This window comes from Dysidea avara, chromosome 12 (genome assembly GCF_963678975.1).
Source record: "Dysidea avara chromosome 12, odDysAvar1.4, whole genome shotgun sequence".
Classification (NCBI taxonomy): domain Eukaryota; kingdom Metazoa; phylum Porifera; class Demospongiae; order Dictyoceratida; family Dysideidae; genus Dysidea; species Dysidea avara.
The window spans coordinates 13,297,657-13,314,870 of NC_089283.1; the positions used below are offsets into that span (position 1 = coordinate 13,297,657).

Genomic DNA, 17,214 nt, shown 5'->3' on the forward strand with positions numbered 1-17,214 from the left:
ACCTTATCCTAGTGTCTGACATGCAGTGATACTTGTTGGCAGCTCGCGTTGCCCAGCCTGCAGGAGTCCTGCAAGTTCATGCAAGAAATGACCAGATTCATGAGTCTTGCAAGATTCTGGAAAGCTCTTGCAGGATTCCTGCAAAATCCTGGATTCTCTTGCAAGATCTTGGCAAATATTCTTGCAGGATCGTTTTGCTTGGTGACAAACCGGCCTCATTGAAACCTGCTCTCAAGTATGGCTGCTCTGGATGGAGCATACAAGCTCTCTATACTCAGTAGCACTATGACTTGTACTGGAATGCAATTAACAGCATTGTGATATAATAATTCCCAGACTTCCATCCATCACTTTGTTGGAATTTTCCCTCTGGACTCCACTCATCACATTCAGTCTTAAGCAAACAGAACAAAATTGAATATCTACAGCTGTACATGTTGGCTGTCTTAGGATTACCAATTAGCTACTATGATACAATTGAAATAGCAGTGCTAGCTAGGTCACTTTCAACTAAAGTTTCAAGTTTCTACTATCAAGAATTTGTTAAATTGTTAAGCTTTGTTCACCCCGACATAAAGACACCAAAGTCTGTTATTAAAGAATATAGTTAGCTAGATGTCACTCCTCTCACAGAATGTTTCTGGCAAGAAACTGTAAAGAGTGGTGCACCAACTAGATATGTAGTAGTATTTTATTTCTGTAATACAGTAGGATAGTTACATTAGTTTTTAATTTTATAATTTAGTTTTTATTTTTCCAGGAGCGGATCCAGACTTTTTAAAAGGGGATTTCCACTCTGGAATTGCAACTTCGGTCCTAGCTGTAAAATGAAGACCAAAAAAAGGTATAGCTACTGTCCCCCATAAGGGTCTGATCATGAGGGTTACTAAATTACACAGACCTGAAGTTTAGACCCTTTATGTGTTGACAGCTGCATGTAACAGAGAAATGCAACATTAATTAGTAGAAATTAACAAGCCATCATTCCACCTGTAACTGTTGTTTATGGGTTTTAAAGTAAATTTAAAGTGCATGTGTTACCAGTGCTACCATTGTTGGTGCACAATTGTGATAAAAATTTCCATGTAACAATATTTCGTATGATTTACGTGAATGACTGCTCTATTAGCGTAGTTCAATCTTATGTAAAAATTTTCGTGTAAGAAATTTTCATACAAGTTTTGCATCTTTACAAAAAAAAACACAACAAAGTATGATATTTAATGTAACATATAATGAGTTATATAGGCTAGAGTATGTATTCATATCTAATACTTAAATTATAGTCCATTGGGAAACATCTCTTGGTAAGTTATGAGGGGATCAATATGTAGCAACTCATTTTCTTCTGCATCTAAACCAGAAAGTAAGTAATTACGTATTGTATCCATATCTGGTGAACCTGTCAGTAGTGAAGTGTGGATTAGTCGGAGTTGCCTTGTTTTCACCTCAATATAAGGTAATATCATTTGAGTGATGACATGATGCTCTGGTGTGTACATTTGCAATGTGTTACAAATAAATGTGACATGATCTGATATTTGTTGATCATAACAGTATGGGATTATCTCCTCTGAAGTGCTGACAGCTTTCTGTGCTACCAGTGCTATACAGTAATTACTCATATAACTCTCTATGGTTTGGATTAAGTTGTGATAGTTCCTTTGAGTGAGACATCGTTGAACACTTTGATTTAATGCTCTGCTTAATCTGTGAACATTTTTCAGGCTATTGTGACAGTCAGTAATTAGTGCATCAACCCGTTCACCTATGGATGGTAAAAATGTTGTAATATCTGGTAATAGTTCTGTAATAATTTCTTGTATCCATTGTAATAACCTCATGGTATGATGTGGATCACTTATTGCATGTGAATTAATCATTCTGAGGTAAATTGGCAATGAATGATATTCTATTTCACAAATCACAAATTTTATAAACTCTGGTGTAGATAATGTATCTGGGTTATCCACTCCATAGGAAGTGAAAAAGTGGTCTATTAGAGTCATGCCAAGACCACTTTGGACATATTGTGAAAGGTTTAATATCTCATCGCCGTCCATATGTTCAATGATGTACTGACTGATCACAATATGAACCTCTACACAACGTTGTGTCTTATTATGTGGAGGCATTGAAATATTGGTAAATTGTATTAGACCATAGGTCCAAAGGGTATCAACAATATCTCTTGCTTCATGCTCAGTAGTTTTCCACAGATTCCTTAGCAATGTTATGTGTAATGAATTACCTAATCCAGTGTACAATACTAAGGATTTCAAATTATCTAATAATGATGTTGTTAGCAAAGTCAAGCTCATTTCAATGCAAAAATTCACTGCATATTTTCGACTTCTTTCCATATTAGTTTTGTCAAATGCCATTAGTCCTTTATCACGTAATTTAGTATACACAATTTGAATTGCTTCGTGGTTAGATAATCTGTGTAGTTTCAGCTGATTAGCCAGTTGCCCTCTTATAAGAGACAGAGGCAGTGGCCACAAGTAGACATCTTGAGCTAATTCATCAAGTAAGCTCATATCCACTTGTGATAGTTTACTGACATTGATTACTCCACAAGTCAATAGTGAAATAGCTTCACTTTTTTCCATTGGACCTATAGTAACAACTTGTTTGGTGGGTATGTATCGTTCAATATCATTCATCCTGGTGGTGAGGACTATTTTACAGTTACTAAATGCCTTCACTATTGGCACAGCATCTTCAACATGCCACACATCATCAATAATTACAAGAAGATTATGACAATAATGGTGTGTGAGGTGATACATTTCTTGTTCGACATGATTAATGTCACCTTGTTTTAAGTACTGACCACTTAGTAAGTGATATAGCTGGTTCAGTTTCATGCTGGGATCAGTAGCTTGTGGTCCAAGTTCTATGAACACACATCCATCCATGAATTGCTCTTTAATTAGAGGATGATGGCATAAAGCAGTAGCTATAGATGTTTTGCCAAATCCCCCAGCTCCAGTAAGTGTTAAACTTGTTCCATAATTATTAGGGTTAATAGATGAGTGGCATAGACTTAAAACCATTTCTTCTAGAAGAACTTGACGGCACACATAGTTGGGTGGTAGTGGCGGAGGTGGCGGACACTTTATCTCTGTATAAGATACACAATGTGAATTGCAGTGATTATAATTTTCGTTATGCAAAGCCAAACAAGCCATAGGGTGCACGCAGCCTTTATGTTAAATAGCTGTGAAATCAACTACTGTACGCAAGGAAATTTTGACGTCAAAAAAATTTGACGAATTCAGACTTCAGCAGATTTGACGAATAAAATGTTGACGAAAATGAAGAAATTGTAGGCAAAACCTGTACTTTTAAGGGCGCTTATAAACATTTGACGAATTAAACTGATTCATCAAATTTTTTTTGATATCAAAATTTCCTTGTGTACGATATATCAGCTAGAGGCAGATACAGAGTTTGGAAAGAGGGGTGTAGATATAATATGAGCAGGAGGTCTGGGGGCACAGTCCCTCACAGGGGCATACCGAGGGGGGTTTCCAGGGATTTCAGGAAACCCATTTGGATTTTACACTGTACTTGAAACATTAAGAAATTGAAACTTCAGGTTTCCAGAATCTGGAATCTGTCATGTAACAGAACACATTTTAAACTTTTATCTTTGTTAAATAATAGTTTCTCACATGATAGCACACTTAGCTATAGCATAGTCCTGAATTATGATTTTAGTGAAAAGATGAGATACTCTAATAAAGCAGTCAGGCAATATAAACTACTCTAATATAACAGTAACTAGCTCTAGTGGAAACCCCTTTTCAAAATTCCTGCGTACACCCCTGTCTCAGAAGCTCAAAGGCATTGTAGTACTGATAATAGCAGTATAAGTGGACTTGTTAAAACATGAGTTGTAGGATCAGTGACAGTGGTGAATGCCAATTATCCTGTGAGTAGTTTTTTTAAAAATTAAGTAATGAGTTGTGTTATGCAAAGGACCACGGCTCTGTATAAGATTTTAAATAGCAGCACCATGCCATGGGTGTACTTAGCTCAATGGAAATTTCTTGAAAATGCCATATTTGACTGGTTAATAGCAGCAGTTCGCGATCATATAATATTTCTCCACCTTTTCAAACACACTTTCCATAACAACTTTAAACAGACTGTAGGACCAGGCATCCTACAGACCTTCAGCACTTGTGCAGTAAAGCCTTAATAAAAAAATAAAATAAAATAGCCACACCTGGATAGTAGCTGATCCACATCCTAGAATTATAGTCACAACATGTGCTGCTAGATATGTAAAAGGAGAGTATACATATGATGCTAGTGTTATGGATAGAGGTGTACCGATAATCGGATCGGCTAAAATATCCGCCATCGATATGGCATTTTTTACCAATAGAGGTTTTGCAAACGAGGGTGTGTCCTGGTTACTGTTGCTATACGCCATCTTCGAAGGCAAAAGAGGCACGCGTAATGCTATAAATACCCATAGTTGTAGGTTTATACCTATAGTAATTGTGATACAGACGAGTCTCAGTGGTAATCTCAGTGATAATGGTGAATTCTTGCTGCGTTGTAGGTCGTAAAAGACGTGGTACGGAAGGTTTCTACTTGATACCTGCTGTCCGCACAACCCAGGGAGTACAAACGGAAGAGCTATCAAGGAAGCGGCGTGAGGCATGGATTGTCAGTATACATAGGGAAGGTTGGACACCCACAACATCTTCTCGTGTGTGCTCTATACACTTCAGGTCAGGTTAGCTAGACATGCTTATATACTTGTTATCAGTAATTAGCTAGCTAGCTATATTTGTAGGTAAGCCAGCACAACTCTATGAAACAACTGATCCTGACTGGGTGCCCACTTTATACATGGGCCATAAAGTTTCTGTTCCTGACCCAGAAAGGCACAATAGGGCTGAACAACGGGCTAAAAGGAAGAGAGTTGTTTCTGATTCTGAGGATGTTGGCAATGCTAGTTCTGTAGCAGCAGCTAGTACTACCACCAAAACAATGCTAGTACAACCACCAAAACAACCACGAATGATGGATGTCAGACAGATGATGCTTTCATGCTGGAGTACATACAGTTACAGAGGGATAATGACAGGCTAAGAAAAGAGAATGATGAGCTTAAAATGAAAGTATCATACTTAGAAAAAACTCACATATCCAGTGAGCACTTGCAACAGAGCGATCACTTACTGAAATTTTACACAGGTAGTTAACACATATTTTTGCCATAATGTAGATTATGACTTTAGTCTTTACAGGTATTGCTGAGTGGTGTGTTTTTAAGGCTTTGTTTGACCTTGTATCATCAGCCTTACCTGATAACACAAGATTATCAAAAATGTCTATCTTAATCATGTTCTTCATGAAACTTCGCCTAAACTTAATGGATGAAGACCTTGCATTCCGATTTGGGGTGCATTGTAGCACTGTATCTAGATATTTTCACCAGGTATTGGATGTAATGGCTGTGAAGACTGCTCCTTTTATCAAATGGCCTGACAGAGATACTCTACGTCAAACAATGCCCACGGCATTTAGAAAGTTTTTTAAGAAGTGTGCAGTTATAATAGACTGCTGCGGTTTTGCTTGCTGCGGTTTTGTGTAGCATAGCACAAGTGCCGGTGGCCAAGACCACTACGACACCTCACCTAATAGGTGGAAAGACACTTCACAGATCACTAGAATCTAGAGGTGTACCGATAATCGGATCGGCTATAATATCGGCCACCAATATGGTAATTTTTACCAATATCGGTATCGGTACAGAACAGTAGGAGGACCGATATCGCTACCGATATTTAGACAGTAGCAATAGTTTGTACATAAACGGATTATGCATTGGTTTTCTACGTTATCCATGTGGCTGTTTAGTGCCAGTGGCTTATTGTTCTCTCTGAAACAAACGCTACGCTACGAGAAGCCATATAAATACACGCGATTCTAGTGTTTGTTGCTGAAAAGCTTATCACAGTCTTTACAAATGAAGCAGCTATAGAGTACCTTGCAATAAAAGAAGGGTCACAGGATAACCAAGGAAACTTGCTGTACCAGCTTTCTCACAAGCCATTAGAATGCAGAGTAATGCAGAAATATTTATTTAAGGCTTCATGGGAGTATACATAAAAATGTTTGTGGGTGCCTAATTGTCTGGATTGCACAATAGAAACCCAAGCTGTATACCACTATAGCATGCACATGTTGTAGGGTAGGTAAATGTACACTTTTAACTATAATGCAAATATCGGATCGGCTATCGGTTATCGGCTTCTTCTGGTGGCATCAATATCGGATATCGGTACATGCCAAAAACTCATATCGGTACACCTCTAGTTACGGAGATGCTAAATGAGTTACAATGGGAATCACTTAAATCTTATAGGGAACAGTTTAGTTTGATCATGCTCTACAACATCTTAAAACAGAACCATTAAAATATAATTATTTCAGAATTTCACTCCCAAACTGACTTTGCAGACTCGATCTTCTTCCATCAATGCATTCAGATATTCCTTCTACGTGAATTAACACACCATTTGTTTGGAACTCAATCCCATATGAAATTTTGTCCTTACCATCATGCTTATTTAGATCATGGCTCCGATGTTACTTGTTTAACTGATGTCTCTCACTTATTATTACTTTTTGTATAGTTGTTTTCGTTTGCTCATTTGTTGTTTTTGTTTGCTTGTAGATAGTAATTTTTTTTAGTCAATGTTTCTAATATTGCTTTTTGTACTGTGTATGTGTTTTGGGGACCACCTTGTACAGGCTATAAGCCTTTTGTGTACCCTTTCTTTAGATAAAATTGATAATAATACTAAACATCACAATATCAATTACAAACCAGATCAAGCCACATGTTCAAATTTTTGCAAAGACGGAATTGACTACATCTCAGAGATCTGATGTTTTGTGACTTTAACTTAAAACTTGTAAAGGGGGGAGGAGAAAAAATAGAAAATAATAGAAATTTCTGTACTTGATCCCGTCACTTTTCTGTAATGCATCAAAGTCCTAACCACGGCACCACCACTGCTAGGTGCCAAAACCCTGAATCTTAGATAGAGTTAAATATAAATATGGCGATCTAGCACATATTTTAAAATGTATCTGAACCCAAACCCTAACTGGATTTACTCTTTGATTTCCTAGCTAAAGTTGAACTCAAACTCTAACCCTAACTTTGGACTACTAGAATCATGAAAATTGATTCCTTAGGTAGTAGAGGAAACATTAGGTAGGTTATAATGTGCCCTCTACTACCTATGTAATTTTAATAATATAACGCCAAGACATCATGGCGTCAACTAGGATGTCATGACATCAAATTTCTGATATTTAGCACAGAGACGCATTTGAAGTAGAAACTGGGAAAGGAGTTGGTTAAGCCAGGAAAAAGCATTTTTGAGAGAAGTTAAAGTGAATGACGTTATTGAAGGATGATTATAAACAAGGTCAGTCACTTGTGAATCCATATAAACACCACGAGCTGCTGCCACACAAGCTCACAGTAGCTGCCTTCAGATAGTAGCTGCTTTTGCATAGTACGTAGCAGCAGGGTTATCCTTGCTGAAAGTTATAGTAGCTGCGGCTATTAACTGGTCAAATACAGTAGATACACTTGGATAATTTTTTGAGTTACATGCGATGACTGTTCTATTAGAATATTTGAGTAGAGTGTCTCAATCTTGTCAGAAAAAAATTATGAGGATGGGGAAGGGTGAGGGAGAGGTGAAAGAGGGTCATCACCTACCCTGTACCTCTCTCTGGATCTGCCACTCTTTCTTTGGTTGAACACCATTAATCTACTCCATTTAGTATGTTATTGTGAATGACTCTAATATGTGTTATAGGGTTAACAGTGAGTGGGGTACGTTCCTGTGCACCTCCTGGATCTGTCCCTGCAAGTACTGTATAATACTGTATACAGTATTACTTGTATAGTATATACAGTACAGTAGTACTGTATAGTATCCAATACAGTAAGTAGCACTCTATAGTAGGGATCATGAAGGTTTGTGCTTGCACCATACATATATCAATAAATTAAAAACTTCACAAATCGTTCCAAAAAAAAATTGGCAGTTTTATTTACAGTATAGTTAATCCTGTGCCAAAAACAGCCCAGCTGTAAAAAAAGGCGAGGCCAAGAATGCACAAGTACATGTTCATGGAGTAACTACAACTAAAAGACATGATATCAAAATCTGGCCAAGAAAGCATTTACAGTATAGGCTCTTTTATGCATTCATTTTCTGTATGCTTCACATTATCACATCCAACTAGCTGTACATAATATGTGCTTGCAATATAAACAATACTACTGAAATGATAAAAGATGATTACACTGCATTGTTACCAAAATTAATTTAACTAAAAATTTACAATTGGTTTCTACTTGGCCATCTTTTATTTTAATATACAGTGCAAAAAGATGGCCAAGTAGAAACCAATTGTAAATTTTTAGTTAAATTAATTTTGGTAACAATGCAGTGTAATCATCTTATCATTTCAGTAGTATTGTTTATATTGCAAGCACATATGTACAGCTAGTTGGATGTGATAATGTGAAGCATACAGAAAATGAATGCAAAGTGCCTATACTGTAAATGCTTTCTTGGCCAGATTTTGATGTCATGTCTTTTAGTTGTAGTTACTCCATGAACATGTAATTGTGCATTCTTGGCCTCGCCTTTTTTTACAGCTGGGCTGTTTTTGGCACAGGATACCACTACTTTTGTTGAATGGAGAGCATACAGTTACTGAGTGAAGATTGGCTATTATATTACATAGGAGACACTGCATGCATGCATGCATAATAACAGCTTCAGTATGAGATTAGCTAGTTAAATCAGTAGCAAAAGCTTCAAGTTCAGTGTTTAGAAGCACTACTAAACTGAAGTGACTTGCTAAGAAAAACTCGTTCAAACTGTTCAAATTTCCCTCAAGGACTCACGTGATATTTTGCATGATGTTCACGTGAAAATAAGAACCAAGGATAGTGTGAGCTTGAGTGTGAGGGATAGTGACAAAGTTGAGGCTACCATCTTAATGTTTCTTCCTGAAGCGGTGGATTGGTGATATAACTATAGTCTGTATGCGTAACAAGTGGAGGCGAATCGGCTGCGAGTTGTTGCTGAATGGCGAGACTAGCTGAATGTAGCTATGCCTCGGAATGGACTTGACATGAAGGCACTGAATGCATCACACTATTATTCTCCCAGTGAATTTCCGAGTAAGTTCGTGTATAAGTCATTGTAAACGGATATATAACTACCGTCGTAATTTTAGACAGGAATCCCCCATGGGCCACGCCATAGTAGCTTCCTGGGATTATATGTATATGTTTTTCGGTAGGCCAGATCCTTGTAGCTGGCTTGTTCTAGCAGCTGTGTGGGTCAGACCGCGAACAAGTTGAGCTGAACCCTAGTGAGAAAACAGCTAAAAATGAAAGACTTTTCCTCAACATTTCAACCAACCAGATGGTTGGTGATGACAACGAAGTTGTCAAGAGCAGACAAGTGCTTCTATCAACAGTTCAGGAATGGCAATAAGACTATATACTTTTATGGCTTCCTCTAATGTATGATGAAATCTTTGGCTATAAATAATGTGTCAGGTATTTGAATGATTAGCAAGTAAGTCAATACTACAAAACTAATAAGTTAATATTTTTGAGGGCTCAGCTCAATGCGTACATACAGTATACCATAATTACTATGCATCGATTGATTGATGTGATAATAATATAAGCAGATCTGAGAAAACCATGGACCCTACTATATAGTAACTGGGCAGATATATAGAGTTATGTATACTCTGATATAATTGTTGAGTGTTGTAGTTTGCCAATGGTCAAAGCTAAATTAACCATTTTAGATAGCTTTTTGTGATGTTGAAGGTGTTAGGCAAACTCCAGTTAGGGGCAGGCAATAAAAGATTATTTTTCAAAACAGGAGAGGAACATGCTTAGGCCCACAAGGTACAGGCTTAGTCTACTTACCCCAGTAGATGCACCATATTATATATAATGCACATATCAACATATTTCCCTACTAACCCTCCCCCTCCTTCGGGCATATATAGGGCTATAGTGGGCACATCCGAATGTTAAATGCCCCATGGTAGGACAAACCTATTGTGTTAAATCCCCACCATTGGCTCCAGTTGCAATGTGGGGGATTTGACAGCGTAGAAAAAAATACTTGGGTGCTTAATGAATGATTGTCAAATGCCCCATACTGAAGCAGCAGTTTCATGTCAATTCGCCTTGTAAAGTCCCACTTACATCCAAGGGGAGTGATAGGGTAACACAGTGGTAGGTACATAATGGGTTTGCATCATAAACTGTGTTGAAATTTAGTCTGTCTTGCTTTTTTCAGCTAATGTGCTTATTATTATTATTATTATTATTATTGTGATTTTGCTGCTGAAAGACATGGATACAAACTGGGGGGTTGGTATAAAACTAAACTAGACTATAAAATACAGCAGCTGGTGTGCTGATAAGAGCTATCAGCACCCAATTATAAGTTAAGATTACAAGGGAGCAACTAAAAATTACAAGTAAACTAATTAATTAACAAAGGGGTAATTGGGGTGGAACTACACCTATGACAAGGACATACAACATGATAAGTACAGTAATTATTGTCATCAAAGTTTGAAGTGAACATGGCCCAGAAGATGTTGTTTAACTGTCTCTTTAGTGTTGCTATAGATAGATCTAGATTTAAAGGTGGCAGTACATTCCATAAACGTGGTAAACGGTTAAAATAAAAGTGGCGGGAGGTGCTATATTTCGTATAATTATGAACTAGCTTGGAATGGGTTGATGATCTTGTAGAACTGTTGCTGTTAAAATGGACCCACTTGGAGATGTCAAAGTGTAAAGATGGATTCTTGATGGATTTAATAAAAAATAACAAGTCATTTAGTTCGTAAGTAAACATGAGGGGAAGCATCGACAACTTTAATAGTCTAGTTTTATAGGATGAAGTATAATCATTAAGAATGTACTTTGTGGCTCTCCGCTGAACCCTTTCCAAAAGCTGGATATCTTGAACAAGATTGGGTCGCCAGATTTGGGAGCAGTACATAAGTTGAGAACGCACCAAGGAGATGTATAATTGTTTCTTTGTCAAGATACAGTTGGTTGTAAAACTACGACGGATTAAGCCTAGCTGTTTGTAGGCTCTGGACACAACCATATTACAATGGGCAGACCAGGAGAAGTCAGTAGATATCATGATCCCAAGGTCTTTAATCAGTTCTGTCGATTCAATATTGTTATTGTTGAGGAAGTACTGAGCAGTACTATTATTGTTGCACCAAAAGTGTAAAACAGCACATTTGGAGCAATTAAATGATAAATTACGCAACACGGACCAGTTGCTGGCTATGTTAAGGTCCTCTTGTATAATGTTGAAGTCTTCAGCAGTCTTAGCTGTATGTATACACTTGGTGTCGTCAGCAAATATCCTCAAACAATCAGGACTGGAAAAACTACAAATTGTCTTCTACTTTTATCTATCAACTATCCAATCACTGCTAGTTTATTAAAATTTCCTTTGCTGTTGTAACTTGTTTACCATTATGCTATAACCACTAGTCCCTCCTAGTTTATATGTCTCCTATAGCAACAAATATTGCTATGTCAACAATGTAGGTGAGAACCACAAAACAAGTCAAGTAATATACTCCAAAATTGATCATCAATTGCTGCAGTATGCTGAATACATCTTGAGAATGACTATGTTGGATGCTCACTTTAACAATAATCATAATAGTGGAAGAAAGTGTTTGTTGACATGTTAGTCTGACTATATGATTACACGTTTTTAGTTAGCTGTGCCTTACCATAGTGTATCCCTTTCTGTATATGCAGGGTGGATACTGATGTTGTGACTGTTGGTGGGTGAGTTTATGGTCAATGGACAAATCACACAAATGGTGAAGAAAAAATAATATGTGGTACCAAGACCCCACTACTATATTATGAACTCTTGGTGGTACTTCATAGCCAAACACTAGTATATCTGGCTTCTTGTGCTATTGTAGTCTTTTTAGTTATTTTTTTATGGGATTATCATAATGTAAATGTTTACTATTACAATATATCATGCTATCATTAAAGTGTTGCTATAATTGTGGGTGGTTGCATGAGGGTCTACGAAGTGCTGTGACTGAAAGGTGATACGCTGGTGCTGCATGGCTTTTTAAGTCAACACTGAAGTTTCACAGGCACTGAAGGGCTGGGGCGGAATTAGAGACGTGCACGGGTAATGTAGCAGTAAATTACTTCAACTGTATCACTACAGCGGGTATGAAACAGCTGGCTATAGCTAGCTATGTAAGGCCCTGCATGGGCCGGAGTCAAGTCACACCGACGAGTCACTGGTGGAGGCATACCGTGGCAAAATTAAAACAAATCAGTGACTGCTCACAATTAAACCAAGAGTTGACAGCACAGTATCTATCAAATCGGCCAGCTCACTATGGCTAATGACCTTATCCACTTCCACACTGTTTGGGTTTTGGAAATGAGGCGGGCACCCACACCTCGACGTCATGGTGGCAAGTTTGAATCTTCAAAGAGCACAAAAGCGATCTCATAAACTAACAAACAACTTTTAGCGAAACTAAATGTACAGATACATTGTGTAAAAAGCCCCTAATAGCCACAGCCTTTTTACAATACGACTTCATGGTTGAAAGAAAATCGCTTCAATGGGATGCGATGACGAAGAAAATTAAAAAAAGAACGATGCACATTTGAATAAATAATTTAATTAACACATGGTAAATGGGTGGGCGATGGAACAAACTACTCTGACAATTTGCCTGACTTTTCATGTGGTAGTTACTCATTATACAAAGGTTACATGCCCCTGGTTTCGAGGTGGAATCTTTTAGTAAACCTGAGATTTCGCCATGTGGATTTTAAAAGATTGCATAATAGATCCCTCATGTAAATGGCTCACAGTAGTGGTCATGTGTTTATTAATTTTGTAGGCGCGCGCTTTGTGCTTCTTAATTGGCCTCGCGACTCACTACCGTGAGTCTTGATGTGGCTTGCTATATGGAGTAATAATCAACCTCTGTTAACTGATGGTGGTTGTTTTAGTAGGTGTATATATACTACTCAATGCTGCATAACTCATAGCCTTATGATCACATGGAAATTCATACAGATGCTATTAACACTACTATATTAAAATTTAGGAATCCAAGCGATAAAAATTAGTGAAACAAGTGATGAACAATGGTAGCTATTACAGTATAGCTCAGTGGGAAATCCCTACTTTGGCATTAAGCACAAAATAATTGTTATACCATGCCAAAGTAGGGATCTCCCACTGAGCTATACTGTAATAGCTACCATTATTTATCACTTGTTTCACTACTTTTTATCTGTAAATTTATAAATTTTAATATACTATTTTTTGATAAAGCATACAGCTAGCTATACATGTGACTGTTCTATTAGGGTGACTGCTGTATTAGAGTATCTCAAATCAGCCTGCGAAGATGTTAGTCTGGTGCCGCCGACCCTATTTAGACACTAATACAAGTGCCCCAAAAATAGGGTCTGGTTTGTCTAGCATTAAGGACTTGTGTTTAGGAATGCGTAATTATACTCAGGCAGCTCGCGTTAACAAACATATCGAACAGCAAAGAATTCAATCATAAAAGTGATGTTTTAAGGGTTTCAATTAGTTGATTTCTATGGGCGATTGATGCTTAGGCTGTGGAGTCGATATTTCTACTTTCCGAGGGAAGGTGTCTATTACACACAAATGGTAAATGGAAATTGTCCCTTGGTTTATTTGCCCTAACACAAAAAGAATTAACTCACGCAACTTTCGTTTTGTAACTTTCGCACCAGTATTTACTCACATTGTGCGGCCAAAATGCATTTAATTGGCAATACTACGATTTGATTGGACACACCAGTTTTTTTTTGTTTTTTTCGGTAACGGTGGCACAAGTCCTTGATTCTAGACAGACGCTGACCAGACCCTATTTTCAGGGCGCTTGTATAATTACTATCACTAGAGAATCTCGAATCTGAGCTCGAATCAACCTACCAACTTGAAGGTGTGTGGTCACAAATACAGCTAGCATAAAGGGGGCGTGGTAATCATGGTCTCGATCAATAGATCAATAATACATGGAGTACCGGTGCCTCCGTACTCTGCTCTGTACAGTACCGTAGTCTAAGCGCCTTAAATAATTTTGCGGCATCTATTATGCTGCTTAAAGAAAGTGTTGACATGGAAAATTAACACCTCGATATGGTTTCATTGGATTAAGAAGAAGACATAAACATTTTCTTGTTTTTTAACGCTACATTTGATGCTAGATGGACTAATATTATTCCGTAAAAGTAATTTTCGTCGTGTAAGATGTTTCTAAACTGATTTTTAAAGGCGATATTTTTGGCGGCGCGTGTCATTTCATGGAGATTCCTACTTAAATGGTACTACCATACTGTTTGATTACATGGCAAGCCTGAGATGCATTCTTTAGGATGCTGTCTCTACACATTTCTTTTACAATGCAAACTACAAGAATTTTACAAACTACACTAGAACTATATATAAATGTGTTGGGCTTACAAAATAGGAACACATCCTTGCCTCACATTAGAGGCCAACTATTATCATGACAGTCTGATTATTAATAGTGGAGGCGCAGGGCTGCCCAGAGAAATTAAGGGGCCCAGGGCAAAGAGTTAAAATGGGGCCCTTCACCCAAGTTGTAAGGTGAAGACCAAAAAAAAAAAAAAAAGGTCACAGCCTGCTGGCAATGACAATAACTACCCATCACCAACCATATCTCCTTATCTATAAGCTTGCTACACTGCTCCTCTGAAGAATACTGTGACTGCTCTATTAGAGTATTTAGATCTGACTGCTCTATTAGAGTATATCGATCTTTAAAACAGGTATTCAGGGGGCCCTTCATGGGGCCTCCTGGGGCTCCTTTCTGGCTGGGGCCCGGGGCAAAATGCCCCAGTTGCCCCCCCCTGTGGGCGGCCTTGTGGAGGCGTTTTAAATTTTTCTGAGCATTGAATGGTACAGTGTTTGGGGCCAAATATACTCTCATGTACTTACCTTGTCACTAATATAATTACATTAGTCTTACAGCCCCTCACAAGATTTTCAATTTCAAAATGTTATATGTGCCAAAATGGTATGTTTTCCATGTTATAGTTAAAGCACCACCACTCCTGTGTACAGAAAATACAGTGCGAGGGGGATGTCGAGGGATTAATACAGCACGAGGCGAATCCAAGTGCTGTATTTGCCTTGAGACACCCCCGGATGTTGTATTTTTGTACACACAAGCATAGGCGGTGCTTTAAGTGTTTTATTGTACTTACTGGTTGTCTTGCTTGGAGCAATTTTCTTGAGTACCCAATTTTCAGTGATTAGATATAAGTAAGTTGCCATATAATGTACTTGTAGAACAAACTGGTAGGATTAGTTTGGCTAGTTTTAGCAATAGACAGTGTCACACACGTGATCCATCATGCCATCATGTGGGATTATTGCTTCAATTTTCCATGTCACACTATCAGTAAGAATTCATGTAATCTATTTCTAGTCATACAGCCAACTGGTAGAATTAGTCTGGCTAGTTTCAGTGATTTACAATGCCATGCATGTGACCAATCGTGCTGTCTGAGTGGGGTCGTTTTTGTAACATTCCTTACATAACCGTGCTGCATGACTGTACTGTATTTACCCAATTAGCCACATACAGTAACTGTACTGCATGACTCATACAGTACAGTTATGCAGTTAATTGGTACAATATGGAAATACAGCATGTGGCAGCACTTTGATCCTCCCATGCAAAGTACAATATGTGTACTTCTGTACACATCACTACATTACAATATGTAGAAATATGAAGCAATCTTCGTATTCTTTTTAATGGATCATGTGTTTTACATTATCCTGGAAAAATATTTGATTACTGAGTTTAGTAAGGCACAATGGTAATTTGATAGGTTGTTGCTGACAGTATTAACAATAACATCATTGTAGTTGTAGCAATATTGTCACTGCCATCTTTGATTTAAATTTTAACCTAAGGTTTTTGAAGGCTATGCCCTGTTTCACAACTTGGTATAGAGAGTACTTAGAGAAGAATTGGAGACAATCTGCATTTCATCCTTCTACAATTTAATAGTGCATACCTTTTTGGGATTGCTGCACATTCGGCTTGGCAACGACAAAATTTTCTTCTGTTCTCAGTGATGAAGTGCTTGGTGAGCCATGGACTACAATCGGATCAGAACATTGAGCCACTGGTAGACAACTAGATTCACTACTGTTAGGTGTTATGAAATCAACAGCAGTAGCAGCAGCAGCAGCAGTAGTAGCAGTGGTAGTGGTAGTCGTAGTAGTTATCGAAGCAACTTTTGGAACACACAATAGCAATTCTATATGGCAATAACACACTGATTATACAGTATTGCAATGGTATAGGTTCATTTCCCACATGGCACTACTATTACTTACCAAATCTCATTTCATTGATCACCATCATCAACTGATGTGATGTACTAATAATATCCAGTAGATCACACAGATCAAGTAATTCTTCTCTACTGCTCATTCTTTTAATCAAACAATCCAGTATTATCTTATTAGCAGAAGTAGAGTCACTGCTATTCAAAATCATACAAATCTGATCATCAGTTATATAATTATTTAGTATCTCAACACTTTGCGTGTAGTTGCTCGGCATTAGTTGTAGTATTCTGTGGTAATAAGTCTCTAGTTGGGAGTCTGGAAAGAATATATTTACCAACATGTCAACTTACTAGCTATAGCCATAAAATCAGTCTACAAAACTGGAACTAGCTTTATGTAGACACTATTTTGTAATGATCTTATAGGAAGTTAAGGTGTGACGTTTGAGTTACTTAATTGATTATGAGATGATACAACTTTGGGTTTCTAGCTATAGTTACTCTTGACCTTGCGAGTTGCAAGTTTATACTACATGTCACAGTTTGTAGTGGAAAATACTCACAATCTAGATCATTAAAAACATTATGGTTGCATTAAATTGTAAGACCTTTCAGATGCACCATTATATAATTCATTATTGTCTTACATTACAGGTTAAGTCATATTTATAGACATGCATCTATTATGCTGGAATAATTTTTGGAATAAT

At 37.6% G+C, this 17,214-nt stretch overlaps 1 protein-coding gene and 1 long non-coding RNA gene across 2 annotated transcripts; one reads left to right on the forward strand and one right to left on the reverse strand.

Annotated features, from left to right (window-relative positions):
• Positions 1–1,167: 1,167 nt before the first annotated feature.
• LOC136241043 (uncharacterized) lies at positions 1,168–17,000 on the reverse strand. The gene is made up of 3 exons (XM_066032222.1): positions 16,551–17,000; positions 16,226–16,471; positions 1,168–3,127 (listed from the first exon to the last, which is right to left on the reverse strand). Exons 1-3 carry the CDS (start codon positions 16,843–16,845, stop codon positions 1,281–1,283), a joined length of 2,388 nt encoding a protein of 795 aa, XP_065888294.1. The 5' UTR covers positions 16,846–17,000; the 3' UTR covers positions 1,168–1,280.
• On the forward strand, positions 4,394–5,568 carry LOC136240915 (uncharacterized). Its single transcript, XR_010694024.1, has 3 exons — positions 4,394–4,756; positions 4,817–5,220; positions 5,274–5,568. It is a non-coding gene; the product is annotated as an uncharacterized lncRNA (long non-coding RNA).
• Positions 17,001–17,214: the final 214 nt, after the last annotated feature.

What these genes read in the sequence shown, in the direction of transcription:
- LOC136241043 (XM_066032222.1), bottom strand. Translation starts at nt 16,845, where the DNA reads ATGTTGGTAAATATATTCTTTCCAGACTCCCAACTAGAGACTTATTAC. An exon ending in GATCAATGAAATGAGATTTG is followed by an intron (nt 16,472 to 16,550) that starts GTAAGTAATAGT and finishes ATTGCCATATAG; the next exon opens with AATTGCTATTGTGTGTTCCA. An exon ending in TGTGCAGCAATCCCAAAAAG is followed by an intron (nt 3,128 to 16,225) that starts GTATGCACTATT and finishes TATCTTATACAG; the next exon opens with AGATAAAGTGTCCGCCACCT.